At 44.0% G+C, this 21,195-nt stretch overlaps 2 protein-coding genes across 2 annotated transcripts in view; one reads left to right on the forward strand and one right to left on the reverse strand.

Annotated features, from left to right (window-relative positions):
* Positions 1 to 630: 630 nt before the first annotated feature.
* Positions 631 to 5,654, reverse strand: six4a (SIX homeobox 4a). Its single transcript, XM_079369932.1, has 3 exons — positions 4,613 to 5,654; positions 2,396 to 3,090; positions 631 to 1,365 (listed from the first exon to the last, which is right to left on the reverse strand). The coding sequence occupies exons 1-3, from the start codon at positions 5,344 to 5,346 to the stop codon at positions 773 to 775; spliced, it is 2,022 nt and encodes a 673-aa protein (XP_079226058.1). The 5' UTR covers positions 5,347 to 5,654; the 3' UTR covers positions 631 to 772.
* Positions 5,655 to 6,702: 1,048 nt separating this feature from the next.
* Positions 6,703 to 21,195, forward strand: part of mnat1 (MNAT1 component of CDK activating kinase) — a 31,107-nt gene continuing 16,614 nt past the window's right edge. The window contains exons 1-6 of the mRNA XM_079370678.1: positions 6,703 to 6,922; positions 12,506 to 12,658; positions 13,059 to 13,132; positions 13,819 to 13,922; positions 14,057 to 14,197; positions 15,475 to 15,606. Of these exons, the coding sequence (XP_079226804.1) occupies positions 6,834 to 6,922; positions 12,506 to 12,658; positions 13,059 to 13,132; positions 13,819 to 13,922; positions 14,057 to 14,197; positions 15,475 to 15,606 (693 nt within the window). The 5' untranslated portion in view covers positions 6,703 to 6,833. The remainder of the gene's footprint in view (positions 6,923 to 12,505; positions 12,659 to 13,058; positions 13,133 to 13,818; positions 13,923 to 14,056; positions 14,198 to 15,474; positions 15,607 to 21,195) is intronic.

Genomic DNA, 21,195 nt, shown 5'->3' on the forward strand with positions numbered 1-21,195 from the left:
GCAGCAACTCAAGGGGCATTCAGAGATTTGAAGTTGATTTCTGAAGGACACTTTTTCCTAAATCAGCAGCTTTGTGCGTTTAATGACCTTTTCTTTGTGTGTGCGTGTGTGCGATGCGTGTGTGTTTGTGCAGTCCTTGAGTAAAGCTCTCGCTCTTTAACTGACCATTTTCACACAGCCCTTCTCTCTCTACCCCCCTACAGAATGACCTTTTTGGTTTGACCCAGATGACGCATTTAGTTTTGGAGGAACATCCCGGTCACATGACACAAGGCATTCCAGCACCTGCTTCTGTGGATCAAATCCACTCAACTGGAAGTAGCAGGTGTTGTCTATAAAAATGCACATTTAAACGCGGCTCAAACTCATACAGCAACTTCCTCTCCTGCGAGCAAGTAACAGTCGTGGTGTGTATTCTTGCAAGTGAGTGGCTTTACAAAAACTTGTCACAGACTTTTTTGTTTTTATGATTAGCTGATAAAGCCCACCCACAGGGCCTCCTCTCTGACTAGAGTGCATTGTAAAAGTCAAAGCTGCTGCTTGTCTTGTCCAGGACACTCTTGAAAAAGAGATTTTTAATCTCAACGAGTTTTTTCTTTCCTGGTTAAATAAAGGTTGTTTTTTTAAAAAAAAAAAAGGACACAAATAATTTAACATTTAAAGGAAATAAATGGTAAAAAAAAAAAAAAAAACACACACTCACAAACACACGCCCACACAAATTTTAAAGATTCACCACATCTCTGCACGAGTGCTTCTACGGGGAGAGATGTTAAAGGTCAGCCATGTCCTCATCCATCTGCACTGTTTGTAGTTTGGCGAGATCCTTACCCTCCACCACCTCCATCTCCCCGCACATTGCTCGCACCATCTCGTTCACGCCTCCTGACACCTCCACCTTGTTTTCTGATAGGTTCATGAAGTTGTTGTTCATGCTTGGGCCGATCAGGTGCGACGACAGGGGACCCCTGAGATACTGTGCAGGATGGAGGTGGTGGCTACTGGGGTCCGTCTGAGCCATGAGGGGTGTACTGACTGTAAGGGTGGTGTAGACTTCTGGTTCAGGGCTGGACGAGTTGACAGCGGGGACCTCGGAGGTGGAGACTGGACCCTGGCTGGAAGGAGCATCTTCTGAGTTGGGGGTGGTGTAGCTGAGCTGGCCGCTGGGGTCCAGATGGAGCCCGTGGTGGTACGAAGAGTAGATGACCCCTTCCAGAGGCTCCTTCTTAATGGAGGGCTGATTCTGGCTGCCCATGTTGTAGAGGACGGTGTTGTGGTGGAGCGACGACATGGTGAGTTTGTCCTGTTGTTGGAACGAGTTGTCACCAGAGGAAGTCACAGCTACATTGTTCAGAGGCATGGAACCTGTAAAGAGTCAACAAAAGATCAATATACACAGTTTATCTACAACTTTTGCAGCGTTTCATTGACGGCAGGCCCTGACCCCAAAATTGCAGTTTTGTGTCGATCACACCTTGTGCTCCTAAATCTGGACCCAGTCGGGCCCCAGAGAATAAGCCCCTGAGAACGAGAGTCAGGACTCAACAGCAGGCTGTAATTTTCTCTTTTCCCTTATTATTCATGCTGTAGGTTCTCTGCTTTCTGTCAAAGGGAGTGCTGGAACGTCTTACTCCCTGTTAGTGTGTTTCAGGGCCTCTGATTGTCTGAAACATATTTCTCCTCCTTCCTGCTCTGCACATCAAGAGTGCATTGATGATGAGTGATGGTGACTCCAGAACTTGTTTTTATTCATCTCTGGGGTTTTCAAAGGACCACCTCTTCTTTATATGTGTGTGTGTGTGTGTGTGGCCCTATTTCTTCTGCTCTGCATGTGTTATGTGTAGTATCGGCCCTTTGGACGACAGCCCAAACTCCAGACAAGCCAAGAATAAAGCAGCTAAGATATATTTCGGGTGGACGTAGTAGAGACTTGTTGACAAACCGGCTTGTAGGTGCAGTATTGCACTGGAACATTTCAAGAGGGCAAAGCTCATCTCACATCATCACTTCAAGATGAAGGATAAAAACACCTATATTTTCATATAGGAGTAGAGGAGTATATGTCTATATATTGGTTATGCTAACTGAGTAGTTGATCTTAATTTGGTCTTTTCCTGTTCGTCATTGCAACTATACAAAACATCAGTACAATATAGCAGAGTGATTAGCTTTACTGAATTTATCTGACTGCTGACAATAAAAAAAAGAAACTCTGAATCCTCTACAGTTATCTCAAATACAAGACAATATCCACTGAAAGCTATTCACCGCCTCCTAATAATACGTTGCCCATGTTTCTATAAATGATGATTATCTTATTTAAATGGAGCCTAAAATCGTTACAAAGAGTATCTAATATTGATGGTAAAATAATATTATAGTTTTGTGAACCCACCTTGTTGTGTGATTGTTGAGGCAGAGGGGAGTTGCAGAGGAGGTAGACCTACATCACTGTTGAGTAATGTGCCGCCGTCGCTATCAGAGACTCCTCCGCTCGGTACCTGGACTAGACTGTAACCCCCCAACTGCAGTGCCCCTGATGAGGAGCTGAAGGTGAGCACGGAGGAGCCTCCGTTCTGGGCAGCCATTGTGTGAATGCCCTCCAGTTTCACTTCTGCTCCGTTCACACAGCCCTGGTAGGAGGCGTACTGCAGGGCTGAATCCTCCGCAGAACTGCTCAGTCCCTTCTCCTGCCCTGTTTGCATTTGCATGTCCACTCCTGAGCCCCCCAGCAGCACCCCTCCAGACGACCTGAGTGGGTTGAAGGCTAAGGGTTGGATGCCCAAATTGAGCCCGTTGAAGAGGATGTTTCCGGGTGTGTGGAGGTAAGACGAGCCTCCATTGTGAAACACGGTGGAGTTGTTACTGGTTACCAGACTTCCATTGTAGAGACCACCACTGCTGGATCCAGGAGGAAGCTTTATGTCTCCAATCTGCTGGATGACTACCCCACTGTCCAAGGACCCTGTTTGAATGGGAAGGGCCCCATGGGTGATCACCCCATCGGAGGAGTTAGAGAGGGGCCGAGGAGACAACTCCTCCTGGCCTTTGCTGGACTCATCCTCTGTGCTGTGGTTTCCATCAGATTCACTGCAAATAAAAAAAACCTTTATAAATGCTGTGTCACAAACACAGAAAACACATAAGAAAAATGCATGGCACGTCATTAAAAGATTACATGGGTCCACTTTTTACTCCCAAAAAGTCAAATAAGACTGTAAAATAGTACAACTTATCAGTTTTTTTTTGCCTAAGAAAAAAAATGTACCGTATCAATTTAAAATGACACTTTTTTTTGTTTTACTATCCTCATGTTGTCCTTTATTGAACACAGCAGACAGTGTCACATTTGTTGCTATGTTATGACACAGCTTTGAAGAGCAGGCTCTGTTTGTCAGTGTGTAGCCCTCTCTTACCTCATGGAGAGCTGCTCTGACAACAACCATGCAACCATTTGGCGCAATAAATTCTGGTGTGACAAAATGCCAGTATTGGTGGCTGACAAAACAAATGGCTCAGGGCATTTCGTTGAATTTGTACCTCTAATTTGAAACTGTTTTGCAATATGAAATCCCAATTATGTTGTTCTCGTGAAGCCTTTGAAATGATATCACAATTTAGTTGTTAAAGTTTATTAATAAACAAATAAGATTGATTCAAACAGCTGCAGCCTCCCCAGCACGCACTCGCACACGCACGCGCCGACACGCACACGCCAGCAATCTCACCCCCCACTTCCAGGAAGAGATAAAAACAAGGACACTATAGTTACCACACATGAACAACATGTTAAAAGTTTATAAAGTCATAGGAAGGCGTTTCTGATTTTGTTTTTCAGCAAATAAAGGGCAAACATAATGGCACGCGTGTGTGTTTCAGAGAGAGAGAGAGAGAGAGAGAGAGAGAGAGCGGGAGGGAGGGGAGGGGAGGGGAGGGGGGGTCACCTCCACCAGGTGTGTCAGCTTTGTTCACAGAAAGAGAGAAACATGAAAGAAGCCACACGGCTCTCTGAGGAGGATTATGAAAAGAAAAGCAGGAGCTGATGGAGGCCCTAATTTGTCTTATTTTTTTTTGTGATATTGGAAATGATTAATGTGCGTGTTCATCTCTGACGTCGTGCACACGCAGCAAACTGCTAAAACAAAAATAAAGTTCAACGTTAATTGATTAAACAATGTTTATAAGTGTTTGTGCCTGATTGTCAAACCTATACGGCCTGGGAGTTACGATGTCATATAGTTGCTTATTGTTTCCATGCCCCTTAGCAGCAACACACTTGAAACCGGATCTGAGTGGTAACCGCTTCATATTTCAAAACAGTAAAAGCGTGCTCCTAACCCTTTTACGCACACTTTTTGCTACTATGGCAACGAGTTTTAATTGTGAAAAGTGAGCTCATTATCAGGTTTTCAAAACACGGAGTATTTTCAGCGACGGTTTAAAAATGTAGGCGCCATTTCCACAAAGAAGCTTTATATACTTTATAAAAAATGATCCGTGTTCTATTTTAATGCGCCTTTTACGCACAACACACCCAGGAATATATATTGATAGATTGTTTTTTTTAAATGATGTTTATAACTGAAATAGCTTGGTGCTTTTGATTCCTCACCTTTTTGACTGTGCCTCGGACGGATTTCTGTCTCTCTGTCTTCTGTTTTTGAACCAGTTGCTGACCTGGGTCAAGGAGAGTCCTGTAATCTTGGCGAGATTCCTTTTCTCTGCTGGAGAGGGGTACCGATTCTGTGTATACAGATCCTTCAGCGCGTTCCGGGACCTCTCCTTGAAACAATATACAGTCTCCTCGCCGTCCCAGATTGTCCTTGGGAGAGGGTACTTTCTCCGGATCCGGTACTTGTCCACGGCACCCAGGGGTCTCCCCCGCGCCTTCTCCGCCTCGGTGTAACGGGCCTTGTACCACAGATCCTGCAGAAAGGTGTGGTTGGACGGACTGAAACTGTGGTTTTCCAAAATACTGTACAGCTCCTGATACCGAGCTTGGTGGAAAGCGACCAGGGCTTGGGCTTTCAGGATGCTCTCGTTGCCGCGGAGAAGGTCACTCTGTGGCAGGGACCAGAGGAACCTGGCCAGCCGGTCCACATTGCCTCCCTGCTGGAGCGCTTCGCAGACGCACGCCACTTGCTCCGGGGAGAAAGCCAGGGAGGAAGCGGCGCTGACAAGAAGCTCCGTGCGCACCGCGTCCGTGTTAGGAGTCGTGCGCTCCATGGACAACTCCGCCGCGTCCAGCCCCACAAGCTTGATGCACTCCCGCGTATCCACCTCCTTCACATTTTCCCTCTTGATGTCATTAGCTGTTGTGACTACTCCGGCAGAAGAAGAAGACATTTTTTTGTTCAAGCCTTCCCTGGTAAAGTCACTCCTCCCAGCTCGATCAGGTTACTTCCTCGCCATGCGAATGCGATCGGATATCTGACAGCAGCTGTAAGTAGATATGTCTCTCCCCTTTTCCTTCCAACGTGACTTTTACTCTGCGGGGACTGGAGCTGGACGGAGACACGCTGGGGTCTATCTGTAGGAGAGCCACGCTATTGGCCACCGAGGGCCCCATTGGGAGGAGCGAGCAGGACTCAGACTCGAATGTTTGGTTTCCAGCTGTCAGTCATGTAACTTACAGTAGATTCCCGTTGCTCACCTGTACAAGGTAAGTGCTGCTAGGATCGTGGGAACGGGATATCCTTGTTTTCTGCATTGTCAGGAGCTGACTTAGCCTTTTGTAAAACATCGAAGTTTCATTATTCCCATACATAGGTGTGGGAATACAAGGGGAATACATTTACCCAGACTGTATCGAATATGAAAGAATGAGCATCATGCAACCTCCTTTTTATATTTTATTTACAAAGCAGTAGGACAAAACAATAGGCTACCACTTATTGCCATATCATATAGTATATGCTTCCAATGTTATCATTTTATCAGTGGAAGTTTGACTTTTTCATGACAGGTTTATAATAATTAAAGTCCCTATATAATCAATAAAATAAGGTTTACATTTTCTCAGTTTGTCTGTCAAATTTTACTCGCCTATTTGATTAATTTACAACATAACACATACAACCCGATGACCCATTTTTTCACAATCTAAGTAGAGAACATTTAGCCAATAGCGAATTCAAACCATTTCCTTAGTAACATACATAACAGAATTGACCTTTTAGTTTTATTTCCACATGTCACTATGCTAAATAACCCAGAGTAGAGAGGAGGCTAATTCATGCCCTGAGGCCACACGAAAGTCACTTTTTTCATTTAGTTACCCTTTCGAACTCTAAATGCACCCTTTGTTTGGTCATTATCCATTGTTTATTGAAGGTGGGCCTGAAAAACACGTCCACTATTCTTTTGATTTATTTACCTAAAATAGTTACACTTTAATCGAAACACAATATGACATTATACATCTTGTAGGAAAAAAAGCCATCTGTGGAGGAATTTGGTCTGAATTATGTTTCAGTGCAGACTCCCATGAGGTATTGCAGTGATAAGATAATGAAATATCACCCTATATTTCATTCAATCTCTCTCTAAAAACAACCCATGTGAGTATACGTGAGATTATTTGTATTTGAAAAAAGTTTTTGACCTCATGTCCCCCCCCCCCCCCTTTGGTATCTGGGACTCCCGAGTGAGCCCGCACTACACTGTGACCAGGAGAGGCGATCATTATGTAGGAACTCCTCTTATTTGTGGCGTTTCCCGTCGGACCGCTTTCGATGTGACACGGCGGTTCACAGCCTCTAAAGTAGTGACAGTAGAGCCGCTAGTTGTTGATATTGTTCTCAAGTTGTTTTATTAAAATTGTGTTGACAGAAATGGACGACCAGGGGTGTCCGAGGTGTAAAACGACCAAGTACAGGAATCCGTCTCTGAAGTTGATGGTGAACGTCTGCGGTCACACGCTGTGAGTTTTTTTTTTTTTTTTAAATCTGATACCAAAACGAGGCTGATTTTTTCTCTTTCTCCAATTAAGTGTGTACTAGTAAGAAACACGCTTACACAAGAAAATCCTAAAGTGGTCAATCAATTCTATGTTTCTATATATCTATATAACGTGTATAATTTGGACATTTTGAAACATGTTGAGGCTGCACGAGCTCTCAGCTCAAAAATAAAACAGTTTATTCATGTTGTCCTCATAGACTGTAAAAAGAATAAAACTTCCAGCTACTTATGTACACTCACATATCCAGGTAAAAAACCCCATAAATACTCGAAAATAACGTACCATCATTATTGTACAGGTGGGGTAAAGCTCTTCAGCTCTGTCATGCTACCTGACAGCTGTCAATCTAGTCAGACAGTTTTTAATAAACATGGCTCTTAATAGTACACTGGCCCTCGTTTGCCATTTGGTTCAACTCTATGAACTGGTTGAATAAGAATTCAGAAAGGAGTTTTTGCTGCACTTAAGTTTTTTTCCCCATTAACTATGTCATATGAAAGGGCATTTTAAGTTCAGTAATGTGTAGAAAAGAACAGTGATATTCAGTTTGTGTGTAAGCAGATGCTGAAATGTGAATCATACAGTAACGTTTTCCAGTGGTGGCTTGAAAAAGAGTCCAAGTGCCACCAGTACAACACTCATTAAGGTTTTTATTCATTGAGTAATTGTGTTTTCTGTAGCTCTACATCACTACCAGACCAGTTTACTAAATCATACTTCAAATGTAATCGCATCAGAATAACCTCAAGACTTTAAATTCAATACGTTTGTTTTTTTAAGTACTTTATATTCCCCTTGTAGTTGGGTTTGCCTAGTCAGCTCCAGCACTTTTTCATAAAAACCTTTTATGTTTCCAAGTTTCGTAAAATCAAACTTCCAAGATGCCCACAACATGTTACTAAAGGCTAAAAAATGTTTTTGATAAAACAGGTTGAATAACACATAAGTTACCATTATAATAGAACACATATAATTTTGAAAAGATTTTGTTAAGGGTATATTAGATCATTTCTTTTAGATTGCTTAATAAACCAATTGTTTGGCACGAGTTTACACACTCCTCATTCTCATGTTAATACTTCTTATTTCATCTCGTCATCTCACAAAAGAACCTGCTCATTTTAATGAAGGGCACATGTTCTCCACATGCATTAGGCAGCAACAGTGTTATCCTGATGAGAACATCTTTTTTTTATTTTTTTTTATTCGACCCTGTCTGTTTATTGACCGTACCGTCAGGAAGTGGCCGTGCTTTGTCATCAGGTCCATGAGCTCATAACTCACCGCCTGTGTCTGGATGCAGGGCCACACACAGAAAATTAAAAATGATTCTGCAATGAAGCAATATGGAGAAATGTCCTAGTCCAGGTCACCTTGGATTGTGTCTCAGAGCCAGTGTGACTTTGTATTAATGCACCACTGACACACTTCTCCATTCTGTCTTTTAATTTGCAGCCAAGCATCCTAAAGATTTAAAACATTCAGCAGCCTTTTCTCCTTTTTCATTGTGGCAGAAAAACAGACTCTAAGATCCTGCTCTTTTAGATTGTTAACATGTTTAGGTTTGTCATGACCTTATATGGTCAAGAGTGTCCTTGTGCCACTCATCTATTGATGGTGCTTTTTTTCCTCCCTCAGGCTTATTTGTGGATGTTTTTTGATTGAACAAAAAAAGTTTTTTATTAATCTTTCAAAACATCTAGGCAGCGTGTTTAACTTTACTGATCACTATTTAATCATTACTCTGAAAAATGTTCCGTTGAAGTTAAAAAAAAATCATTCGTATGTGACATTGTGATATATTTTGTGTATTTTGTGAACATGGTTATATGGATAAGAGCAACATAAACCGTGCTGAATATAACTTTATAACTAGACCTGTTACACTTCGAGTCTCTGCTAGCTGTTGTTCTCTCTTTACATTGGCCCTGTTTAGCGTCCGTTCTGATCTATGCTGACCAGGCTCATCTGGCCGACGATGCAATGCAGTATTGAGCTTCTCCTCCTTTAGCACGCAGCTAAATATAAACCCCATCTCTGCACATTTTGTATCCCTGTCAGTGTGGGGCGTTTGATGCTTGTTATTTATTACCTTTTGCACAATGACACCGAGCGAGTGTCCTTTTGGCATTTGACACTGGGCACGGTCAGGCTCAAACGCTAGTAGCATAAGCATACAGTGGGGATTAGAGGACGAGCGAACACACCTCATTAAGCGAAGTCTAGTTTCATGTGCTAGGATTGAATACAGAGGCACAGATGGATTTATGGGCTCTCTTCCTGAGCACTGAATGTAGAAGGTCAACACCAGTGTAGCCACGGCAAAAGTTAAGTTTAGTATAAAGACTGGATATAAAGGAAGAGAAGAAGATTTTACATTTTAAATAGCCAAATGTGACAGCACAGGGTTTTTTTTACACTGCTTACAATAGACAGGCTAGCTTTTTTCAGTCTCATTTCCTTCCTAATCTTGCTGCCCCCTGTCTGTAGCCTTATATTGAACATATCGGCAGGAGGGTAGTCTTAATTTTTCCTGTGTCTAGGTAAGACAACTAATATGCATTTTTCCTCCTTTTTTGTGATTTCTATAAAAAGAAGTTTTTTTAGCAAGCTTGAATTGTTGGTGTCTTTGCTACACTAACGCACCTCACCTTGGTTTTCTTTCAGCTTTCGGTTCTCACCTTACAGCATTTTTTACAAAGTATTCTCACATTTTCAGACCCCAATTCGCACTTTCAGAAACGGTGAACTAATTGTTTGAAAACTTTAAGCTAAAAAAATGGTGGAACCTGTGTCTGTGTCCACTGTGCTTTACGGCAAAGGACACCAAATGGATGCTTTGTTTTTGTGAGATCACACGAGCCCACGCGAGCTCCCTGTGTAAGCAATCACACTTCTTGGCCTCAGCAGTTTTTGACCATGCTGCTGCAGGTATTGTAAGTCACAGGGCAGGACAGAGCTCCATAGCAGGTTTACATTTGACAAAAAGCCAGCTCAGCTCGGCTCAGTCTGGACTCTGCGAGCGTGATAGACTTAGTGATTGAAGTCATCGAATCCTCCTTTTTTGCCTGTTAAAAGGGCTGTTTTGTTCGGCTCATTCTTGCAAATAAAGGAGGCAAAGATGCAGGCAATGTCACCGAGGGGCGTTGGGGTGGTGGTGGTGGTGGCGGTGGAAGGGCCTCTTTGCTGAGCCAGGACAGTGTTTACCCCCTTCTTTGACCTGCTGACAGCTGCAGATGGGAGAGATAGGAGCCTGGAGCTGTGAGCAGGACAGGTGAGCGAAGGAGGAGTCGGGAGCACTCAGCGACAACAGCCTTGGGACACAGAGATGGCAAGCTGCTAGAGATCTGTCGACTCACTTCAAAAACCTGTTCAGTATGCCTTGGCAAGAGCTTTTGGAGTCCCACCTTCGATTGCGAAGCACAGCAGGCACAATCTGAAAGCTGTCACGAGGAGAGAGAGTGAGGGCTTGTTTCAGGGGAAAGATGGCAAATTGACTCTTAGAAGTCTACTCCCTCCCTCTTTGACGTTCACCCTCTCTGCTCTAGAGTTACACAGGATTTCCCCTTTGGAGAGTTCTGTTGTGTGGTCCATTTATGGGGCAGGGGGCAAGATACGCCCCGCTCCTTACTCCGTGTTGATGAATGGGCTCTTTGTGGGCCTGTGGAAACAAGCGGAATCCTCCATCTACCTCCATATGGCCCGGCCTATACATCTCCTGTAGCCTGAGGCCGCACTGAACATCTGCCTCGACCAGGGCGCTCTTGAGCAGGGGGGGGCGAGGGGGGGGGAGGGCTCCTCGCGTTCTGAAGCGCCAACTGGACGAGGCAGATGTTTCTGTCTTGTTGTCGGTTTCCTTTCATTTTGACTTTGTGGCTTCATCAAAGCCATGCTAAGACACGAGCGCGCGACGCTTCATCAAAGATTTTTCGTTGTTTGTTGTATGCCTGTGAAAGCTTGGCGTCAGACTCGGCAATATGGGCTCGCTTGACCCATATGTGAGACGCGAGGGGTAAACAGCCAAACTACACGGCTCTGCACTTTCTCCCTAAACTGCTTTTTTTTTTTTTTTTGTTTAGAATCCTGCTGATGGAGAGAAACGTCTCACGGGATAACTCTTGACGAGGATTGTTCTCGTAGCCTCAATCCCCTGAGATCTTTTTGACGAGACACCGCAGTCTCAAGCCCGGGACTTAACTCTGGAAAGAAATGACTAAACCGTACCGTCGGTGACGTACGGTCGAGAATCTCGCCTTTCCCCCCTTCTACTTTTGCTGTGTTGCATTATAAAATCTGTCAGTGCTCAAAAGCAGATAGTAACATTTGGAAACCAGATGTTGCCCATTTTCGTGAAGGTGGTCAGAAGCAGGAAGGTGAATTCTTGTGGAAATAAAGCTCCGCTGAGACTTAATTAAAAGAGCGTACTGTGCAAACGTTTATCCAGGCCCTCCACTCCATCAGGGGAGACTTAGGAACATTCCCATTGTCTTAAACCTCCACTCCTCATTTGAGTGTGACAGATGGGTAAACGCCTACCTGCATGAAGGCGTGATTGATGGCTAAGCTCCGGGTTGGGCCCTCAGGTAACTTTGACTGTTGCTACGGACTCGCGTCACGAATGTGCAGAGATGAAACTTTACTGGCTTTGCCTTCGAATGTCCCGACAGCGTCTGTGTAGAGCGTTTTCTGCGTTTCTTTGTTCAGAATCGGTCACGGCTGGAGAGAGACGTGCCGTTTTGCTGAAGTGAACAGTGATTCACATGAGGAACCGAAAAAAAGGACGCCTGAAAATCTCATCATGACTGCTCCGTTCTGCTACATATGTAGTCTTGGAAAAATAACCAGATCATCATTTAACAGATTTACAGTTGATACTCCAGTCAATATCGAGCTTGATTTGCACTCTCTTTAAAAATTTTGGGTTAAAGTTGATTTTCTCTTCCTTTTTATTTTATGTGAAGAATACATTATAACGGAGAAAGAGAGAGCCATGCTCTTGCTTTAATGCTAAAAAAAAGAAAGAATGAATCTCAGAGCACTCAGATTAATCAATAGTGTGTATGAAGGGATTTTTCTATTTGGGTTTCTTGTTTTTCTTAGATTACGCAAGAGTCCGCTCTCATAATGATAGGCTATACTGTGATTTTCTGGATTTGATCATATTATGCAACTTGGACAAAATGACTGAGGTCTGTTGAAATAACAATAATGCAAATGTTTTTCCATTGCAGACAGACACTCCACTGACGGGGTGTCAGACTAATTTCCTCTTGTCTGAGAGTTGGAGGCAGCATCATCGACATTCCAATCATAATCCAGGCCATCTTTGAGCACTCAGAGGAAACATTTATATGTCCCATTATCACCCACTGCGCCTGATGATAACTTGCAGACATGAAACAAAAACACCAACTTGCTTACTCTGAGGAAAATTGTATTTCTTGCTGCTGTCATGTACGCCCACGCATGCTTGTGGACCTCTGGAAACATCTAACCGAGCTTGATGGCGTCCTCAGTGTGTCGTCTGTCTTCGTCCCACAGATGCGAGAACTGTGTGGAGATGCTGTTTGTACGTGGCTCGGGGAACTGCGTGCAGTGCGACACCCCCCTGAGGAAGAGCAACTTCCGTGTGCAGCTCTTCGAGGACCCGACAGTGGATAAGGAAGTAGAGATTCGCAAGAAGGTGCTGAAGATGTGAGTGAAGGGAGGGAGTGAGGAGGGGGGGACTGCGAAGGTGAGGGGTGGGGCCCTGAGTGTTTATGTGTCATCTCATACCTCCTCCCACTTCTTAAGCCACCTTTGTCTTTCCCATTACACTGTTTGTTTTGTAGACAATGAGTCTCCCCAGGGGGGGCTCAAACTGGAAGGCTCTTTCCCTGCCAGGTTTTTACTTCTCAGCCCCTCCCTGCCTCCCATCCCTCGCTCTCATCAGCCCTTTAATAACCCCTTAATTGACATCTAATGGGTGCCTATTAGGCAGCATGCAGACTTGGTATTATAAAACGGTTGATTTAATGGATGCTATTAATGTCGGTGTATGCTTGCTTTCATCTGGTTTTATTATTTGTATCATCATTCTGTGCTTCCTCTGCAGATACAACAAAAGAGATGTTGACTTCCCCACCCTGAGAGAATATAACGACTACCTCGAGCAGGTGGAGGACATCGGTATGAGCAGCAACTCAAGTGTTTTTTCACAAACTCGAGACAAACCTGTTTTTTTTTTTTTTTTTACCTTGTATACTTTTAGAAGTGTCTAAATTATGAAACCGCAATGAAGGTCAAGTTTACTGTTTGTGTTTAAAAAAAAATTTGCTCTCATATTTGGCTAACTTTACAGAGACAAGAATGCTCATTTGACATATTAAGTTACATAACGCAATAACAAACTCGTGTTGTCTTTGTACGCTTTGTACAACCTTGTAAACCTTCTATATTCCACCTCAAACAACCTAAAAAAAAGTTTCTTTCTTTCTTTACATTTTGGCATCAGCTGATACCTATTTATTCTATATCTGCTTTTTCCAGCGCATGAGTGAAAATCTGGATCGCCTTCATAAAATAGAGTGCTTCTGTGTGTTTTTTTTAAAAATGGAGATGACTGCTCACATTTTCTCCTGAAAGACATTCATAGTGCTGCGCTTGGTTGTTTAAATGTTCAGTGACAAAAATAGTTGTGTGAAGGATGAAGAATCAAGCTGATGGAGAAGTTGAAACCCTCACCTCTTTCTCAGTTCTACCCAGCTAACCACTCACTAAAGAAAGTTCTAGAAAAGCTTTGACATCTGATTGAAGCTTCTCCAGCTTTGAAATATGCTGCCCCCCTAAACCTAGTATTTGTCTTCTGTGTGCAGTGCTTAACCTGACAAGCAACATTGATGTAGAGAACACCAAGCTACGGATGGAGCAGTACCAGAGGGAGAACAGAGACGTCATCCAGAGGAACAAGGCTAAACTCGTATGTGTCATCAAGACAACACTGAGTCAGAGTCGAGTACGATTTGACATCATTAGTGCTGGATGTCAATTCAGCATGATTTACATGTACATGAGTTTCTGTAACAGCCCTGTTCTTTGTGCTGCGCTCCTCAGACGCGAGAGCAGGAGGAGCTGGAGGAGCTGCTGCTGTTAGAGCAGCGGGACAATGAGCAGCGCAGACTGGAGGTGCTGCAGGAGGAGCAGAGGCAGCTACAGGCCAAGAGGAAGAACAAGCAGGCTCTGCTGGATGAACTGGTGAGGAACAGAAATGTTGTTGCTGTTTCCACAGGCTGGTGCAGCAAAAAGCTGTCAAATTATGACAGATACAAAATCTCTCACTCTCTCTCTCTCTCTCTCTCTGTCTCTCTCTCTCTCTGTCTCTCTCTCTCTCTCTCTCTCTCTCTCTCTCTCTGTCTCTCTTTCTATCTCTCTCTGTCTCTCAAATTATGACAGATACAAAATCTGTCTGTCTCTCTCTCTCTCTGTCTCTCTCTCTCTCTCTCTCTCTCTCACACACACACACACACACACACACACACACACACACACACACACACACACACACACCCTGAGCCTGGGGGTTCATGGCTGTTTGGCTGTGAGATCATTAAGAGCTTATTACCAGTCATTGTGCTGCAGGCTGCATTGTTCTCATTCTGTGATTCCAAAGCCTCTTGGCTCCATTGTGTTAACCTGCAGGCTTTGGAAGTGATTGTTCCTGTAGAGCGGGCTGCTGAAGGACCATCAGAGATATCAGGCTAAGCTGTGTGTTTGTTTGTTTAAGGCACAGGGGCTGTTGACTGTAGGCAGATGAGATCAGCCCCCCCGAGGGAACTATCCTGAGCTCTGACAACTTTACATCCCTACACAGATTTCTGATTCCTTGTTGCTGAACTGGCTTTACTTATCAATGAAGGACACACCTTCCTAAAAAACCCCAAATGTATACATATTTTACTTTATGAAATGAGACGCTTTTCTTAACCAAACATCCAAATCAAGCACGCTCGTTCACATTTCAAAAAGTTAGTTTGTGTTCGTTGTTTGATCTTAAGACGTCTCTCGACTGTCCTAACGCGACTGTCCGCACCATCAAAATGATCCCACGTCTTCAGTGAACAGTCCGTCCAGGCTCGTGTTCTTAAATGTCTGTGCTTGGCAGCTCTCCACTGAAGAAATTGAAATGCCCGACCTTGTGTTTAATGGAGGTGAAGGCGGTGCAGTGCACTTGAAGTAGCGTCCCCTGCAGTGCCACCATTTTGTTAATATGACTTGCATCAGTAATGTGGCAGCTAGTCTGAATTCAAAGCATGTTTCCCAGATGATTATCTCGTTATAAGGAGTTACCTCTTGCATGTGCTTTCCCCTCTTTTAAACCATACAATAGATAAAATGGGAACGGGTTCAACAAGTGAACAAGAGAAAAATGATTTTACTGGGCAGAAAAGTTACTGATGAAGCATTTCATTGCATGTATCACACACTTCAATGTTCTTTCACAAATAAAGCCCCAAATCCATTTATTTTACCAGGAGCAGTCTAGACTTCCTGCCACCATCTTGCTCGCCCAGCACAAGGTGCGTGCTGCCCAACTGGAGACCCAGATCGAGCAGCAGAAACAAGTGGTCAAACCTACCAATCTCTTTTCAACTGGAATCCATATGGTGAGTGCAACACCTATTCCCTCTTTCCCAACAGTGCATGGTAAAAACAAAAGAGCTGTGATCCACACATAACAGACAGACACCCAAACTTTTTGTGTATTGCTCGTTTACAACCGAGTGGTGATAACAATCCAGATCTTCAATGAGAGCATGTTCCTCTGTGTCTGGTTCTTCTTCAGTGTGGGAACAGACCCTCGAAGCTTCAGTCATGTCATCACATTCCTTCTGAGCGAGTCCTAGGACCCACAGAGAGAGCATGTAGGGGCCCCTCTGGCTGCTCTGAGCTCTGCCTGGAGAGACCTTCTCTTTGGTCGTTTTTCTGGTTTTTCGGTAGTTTATTTTCATTTTACTGTGATGGAGATAAGCTGCGTCATCACCTCCACCTCCTTCCTACAGCCCTCATCAGGCATGCTTGTCTTCCCACAGTTCAGTGGTGCATGGGAGAGATATGTGCTGAGGACTCACCTAGGCTCAGGCTGAAGCTGGCTTTTAACATACACCTCTTTCCAGATTTCTTTTTTCTCTCCTTTCCTTCCCATTTCAATCATTTTCCACTGGGATAGTTCGTGAAAAGTCTTCGTTATTTCATCTGATGTCATGATAATTAGAGATTTAAGAAAAGCACAAATTCACCCTATAACCACCTCAAAGAGTCGACCGTCTCTCCCACCAACAGGAAAAGCATTGAATTGATCCAAATGGAGGATGTGGTCCTCTGGATCTGACCCCCTCGATGTGCAGCCTTCACTTAAACTTGCTGATGGAGAGAGAAACAGCATGTTTTTGTTTCTCTTGGCTGCTTCTACGGCTGTTTATTCACTTCTTTCTTTCTTTCCTTTCCTCTTCATCTTTCTATCCCTGAGCTCCTGTTGGTTGAGCAGAGCTCCCCCATGTATCTGCCGCGTTGGATCGAGACACGGATCGAGGGAAAGTGTGGGTTTGGCTTTTCCTCCATCTCAGAGTCCATAAGAATGACTCCTGTTTGACTTGGTGGTGTTTCAGCACAGAGCGGTGGATTCCTGCAGCTTGCTGGAATTAATTTATCTGCTTGGTTTTGGTCCCTTGTTCCATGCAAGGTTTCAGTTTTTCTTCAGGATGAATTGGGGAGGGTGAATGTAAAAACACATTTCTAAAGTGTGGCAACATTTACACTACAAGACTTTAAGCGTATAAAACCTGATTTAGGCCGCTCTATTCAGTGACAGGAATATCAATCAGTGCTGAAATCTTTTGATAAATAAATCAATCATTCATCTTTGAAAGGAGAACACTTTATTTCTTTTGAACCGCTAAAGAAAGATTTTAATATTGCACTGTGAAATTTCTTGAATTATTTAAAAGTATGCATGCAGTTTTCATAAAACATATTTCTCTTTTACAGCCACACAGATTAACTGGTTAGAAAAATGCCTGAACATGCTGCTCCTATGTTTTTGCAATGTCCCAAACAGACTCAATTTTGAACTTAGATAGATAGACAGATAGATAGATAGATAGATAGATAGACAGACAGACAGACAGACAGACAGACAGACAGACAGACAGACAGACAGACAGACAGACAGACAGACAGACAGATAGACAGATAGATAGATAGATAGATAGATAGATAGATAGATAGACAGATAGACAGACAGACAGACAGACAGACAGACAGACAGACAGACAGACAGACAGACAGACAGACAGACAGACAGACAGACAGACAGATAGACAGATAGATAGATAGATAGATAGATACTTTATTGATCCCGAGGGAAATTCAATTCAAAAAATTTTTTATTAGATAGATACATGCTTTTAAATACTTTCAAATCATTTTAAATCATTTTTTGATATATTAAATACTTAATATACTTATATATATATATATATATGTATATATATATATATATATATATATATAAATAATATAATATAATATATGTGTAATATATGTTTAATACGGTCATTAACTCTTGAAGCACCTTATCAGGCCCTCGTCACATTCTCAGCCCTGCTTGCGAGACGTTTGGAAGACGGTTTCACCTCCATCTCAACGAGTGCTGCATGGAGGAGCTAATGTGCCACCTTAAGCTCGAGCATCCTAAACATGCGACCCGAGGCACCGAGAAGTTTTATAAGATCTGGCAACCGTTTCTGTTCTATTTCCAGACTGAGCTTACTTTTATTAATGCAACGTAGCCCCCCCCTCCAAAAACCCCCCAAAAAACAGTTATCTCACTGGTTGAAATATGTATTTGATACTAGAATGAATGGACTTAATGCACAGTCTGGTCAGCTGGCACGTCTCCAGCAACCAGACCAATTTCCACTCTTGATCCGTACCTGGACTTAAGCTAGCAACACTCACATTCCCAACCCAAGAACCTACACTCTGAGCTGCTGCCTCCCCAAAGTATTTAGTTGACTGCCCAATATCAGAACTGTGAAGCCTGTACACAAAGGAGAACATTTCTATTTGTGACTGTGAGGAATGGACACGAGGCTGCTTTATGACCTCTTTGTTATTGTTGATGTGCAAGTTCACGAGTCACAGAAGCAAAAATACATGGTGCCCCCAATGTGGTCCAGCAGCACTTCAGCCAGCTGCTTTACCCCGGGCCAAGGTGAGCCTCACTGACGGAATGACATATCTGCATGTCTCTGAGCTGTGCAATCCATGGAGCGTCAGGAAGCTCACTCTTCCTCTGCTTCCTAATGACTTGGGTCTTTATTTAAAGAGTGATCTAATGTTGCATCTAGTTGTGTCATGGTGTTTCCTGGGAACATGCGAGGAGACATCCCAGCCATCTTGGCACTACTCTTTGCACGGGGTGATTTTCCAAATGTGAGTTCAGAGTATTCTAACCACCCGGCTTCTGCTTAATCTGGTTGTGTGTTAACTTGTTGTGTTGAATGGATGCTTGAGGAAGTTTGCGGATCCTAGGGGAAAGTAGTCTCGGTCCAGGTGTGATGTGAGGTGGGATGAGCCCGGTCTTGCCTGAGGAATGGTCTGGAATCACTCCCTAATCCCTCACTTTGTAGGCACTCCATTGAACCAAGACACACACATCCATGTACGGGTGTACGCACGCACACTCCCCTCACCCAGTCTGAGTAAACATCCTTTGAAGAATAAAGTGTCTTTTTTAAAATACAAGTCTGCCAATATCAAAAGAGGCTGGATGTGTGGGAGGGAAGCTGCTATTCACTGTTTAAACAGGTTGCTTGTTGTTGTCTGACACAGGAGAGCGGCTGCAGTGCCAAGTTTGGTGACATGAGGCATGATGTGTAGTCATCAGGTTTGACACCTGCTCAAAGCAAAACACCAGATGAGGGTTATTAGCATATAAATGACTCTTTTGTTCGACCTTTGCATGAGTCTTGTAAGTTGGTTTGTATTAGTTTTTCTTTTTTTCTTCGTAGAATTAAAGCATGAGGGCTTTGTATGTGTGCATATTTAAGTGTTCGTGTGAGGTTGGTGTTTGTCCTCAGCTGCTGTGTGACCGATGAGGAATCTCTCCACCTTGGAGCAGCTTTCAGCGCCATCTTAAATGAAAGGTCCCAGGTTCCAGCGCTGCTGGGTCCAATCCACTCCTCACAGGCAGCAGAACAGCTGACATACCTGACGAGGCTGGCATGGGCACTGAATGAAAGCAGGACACATACATAAACACACACGCACACACACACACACACACACACACACACACACACACACACACACACACACACACACACACACAGTGGGTGGAAAGTTTATCCCTAAACATAGATGTGTAGCTGTCTGAAATAACCCCGGGTCTTTTGGCTTTATTCTATTGTACACTCAGGGAGAGAGATGTCAGTTGCATAGAAAAGAAAAATACAAACAAACACACACACACACACACACACACACACACACACACACACACACACACGCTCATGATGTGTGATCTGGGCGAGTTTTCCTGCATTCGTTGTCCTCTGCTCTGTAGATGTACTCATCAAACACTACTCTCCTTCGGCAGACTTGTCTAACCTGTTTGGCCCCTGCGCACTCCCCTCAGCCCCCACTACTCTTTCTCTGCCTTCATTGTTATTTCCTCTATTCACACCTGTGAGACAAAAGATGCAGATTTGTGTTTGACGTTTATGTAAATGACTGAGTTATAGTTTTTTGAATTTCTGTCGTCGAAAGCACGAGATGTTGTCGGGCGAGATGGTAACCCCTTTTGCCTTTTCTTTTTTTTTTTATTGGACTGGTGGCGTGTAGACGGATAGCTGCAGGGGCTTTGAGGGGGGTCAGCTCTGGGGGTAAGGAGAACCATCAGCCCTGATTGGCATAAGCACATGTGGGCATTCACACCTCTGCCCCTGCCCCTGGGTTTGCCTGTTTAGGTTGGCCTTAGCAACCCTTGCCCGAGGGGCAGACTGGCGGAAAAAGGAGTTGTCAGCTTTAGGGGCTTTGCGCTGGGGCAGCTGCCACTGGTCGGGCAGTTATATTTAAACTTGTAAGGCGAGGGGAGGCAGTGTGCGGGCAGCAGATTTTACACTTGCTACTTGCTGCTCAGTGGGCCTGTGGGCAGCCCAAAGCTCTTTATCCATACAGAAGCGCTGGCAGCGCCAGGGCAGAAGGTGGAAGTCAAAGCTGAGGATGAGGCACGAGGCTGGTCCCTAACAAGCTTATTAATTTTATCCCCATACAAAACTGTCTGCTGTTTCCCTTTTCATTGTCCCCATTATCACCCTGTGCAATAATGACAATGGCTTCACTGCCTCCGGAGCTCTGTGTGGGCTCGATGTGGCTCCAAAAAGAGCCTTGGAAACAAGCGTTACATGGTTTTATGTACGTGTTTCTGTATACGTTGTTGGTAGGTGCTGATGGAGAGGTTGGTCTCTCAACGCCCTTGAAGTGTCCTGCTGAGCTGCAAAGTCAGGAGAGACGGGGTGGGGGGGGGGTGCTGATGATCGAGCAGTATGGGTGCACGCTTGTGGCACGTGTTTCTGGTGGCTCTCTTACTGGTGACCCGTGACTGGAGATGAATCAAAAAAAGTTTGGTCACAAATTCAGTTGTGAATATGAAATAAAACCTGCACCATCCGGCACTTTGCATCTTTGAATGTGAAACCAGCTCCTCAATCATTTTTAAGAATTGCAAAGCATTGGGGATCATGGGTGGGTAAATAAATATTGCATAACACATCTATAAATGTACTTAAAATAGGCTTTTAAGTACATTGTTTAAGAATGTAGGAGCACTTCTGACAAAGACCCCATCCATCAGCTTGTTGTTAATGTACGCTGTCTTTGGTGTTTTACCTCAGGGCACACCTCTCCAACCTTAAAATGACTTTTATGAGACCCCCGTCCCATAAAAGTCACACGAATGTCTGCCATATCACTCTGTTTGATAGGTTAACCCTGTTGCTTTCCCAGATGGAGCGCAGAGTAAAGAGAGGGTAAGCTGACTTCAGCCCCCCCCCCCCCCCCCCCTCTGAGAGGCGCACAGTACTAGACAGTTCTTCCCCGCCAGAACACCTGTCCCCTTCGCCAACACAAGGATAGGCACCGGTGACGGCTTTTACTTGACCTTTTCAAACAGCTCCCCTCCCAGAAATCGG

The sequence above is a fragment of the Symphodus melops genome (assembly GCF_947650265.1).
Source record: "Symphodus melops genome assembly, chromosome: 19".
Classification (NCBI taxonomy): domain Eukaryota; kingdom Metazoa; phylum Chordata; class Actinopteri; order Labriformes; family Labridae; genus Symphodus; species Symphodus melops.

Coding starts and splice junctions, on each gene's coding strand:
- six4a (XM_079369932.1), bottom strand. CDS start 5,346: ATGTCTTCTTCTTCTGCCGGAGTAGTCACAACAGCTAATGACATCAAG. Junction 3,091..4,612: donor TCCGAGGCACAGTCAAAAAG/GTGAGGAATCAA, acceptor TTTTATTTGCAG/TGAATCTGATGGAAACCACA. Junction 1,366..2,395: donor CTCAACAATCACACAACAAG/GTGGGTTCACAA, acceptor GACTCTTTACAG/GTTCCATGCCTCTGAACAAT.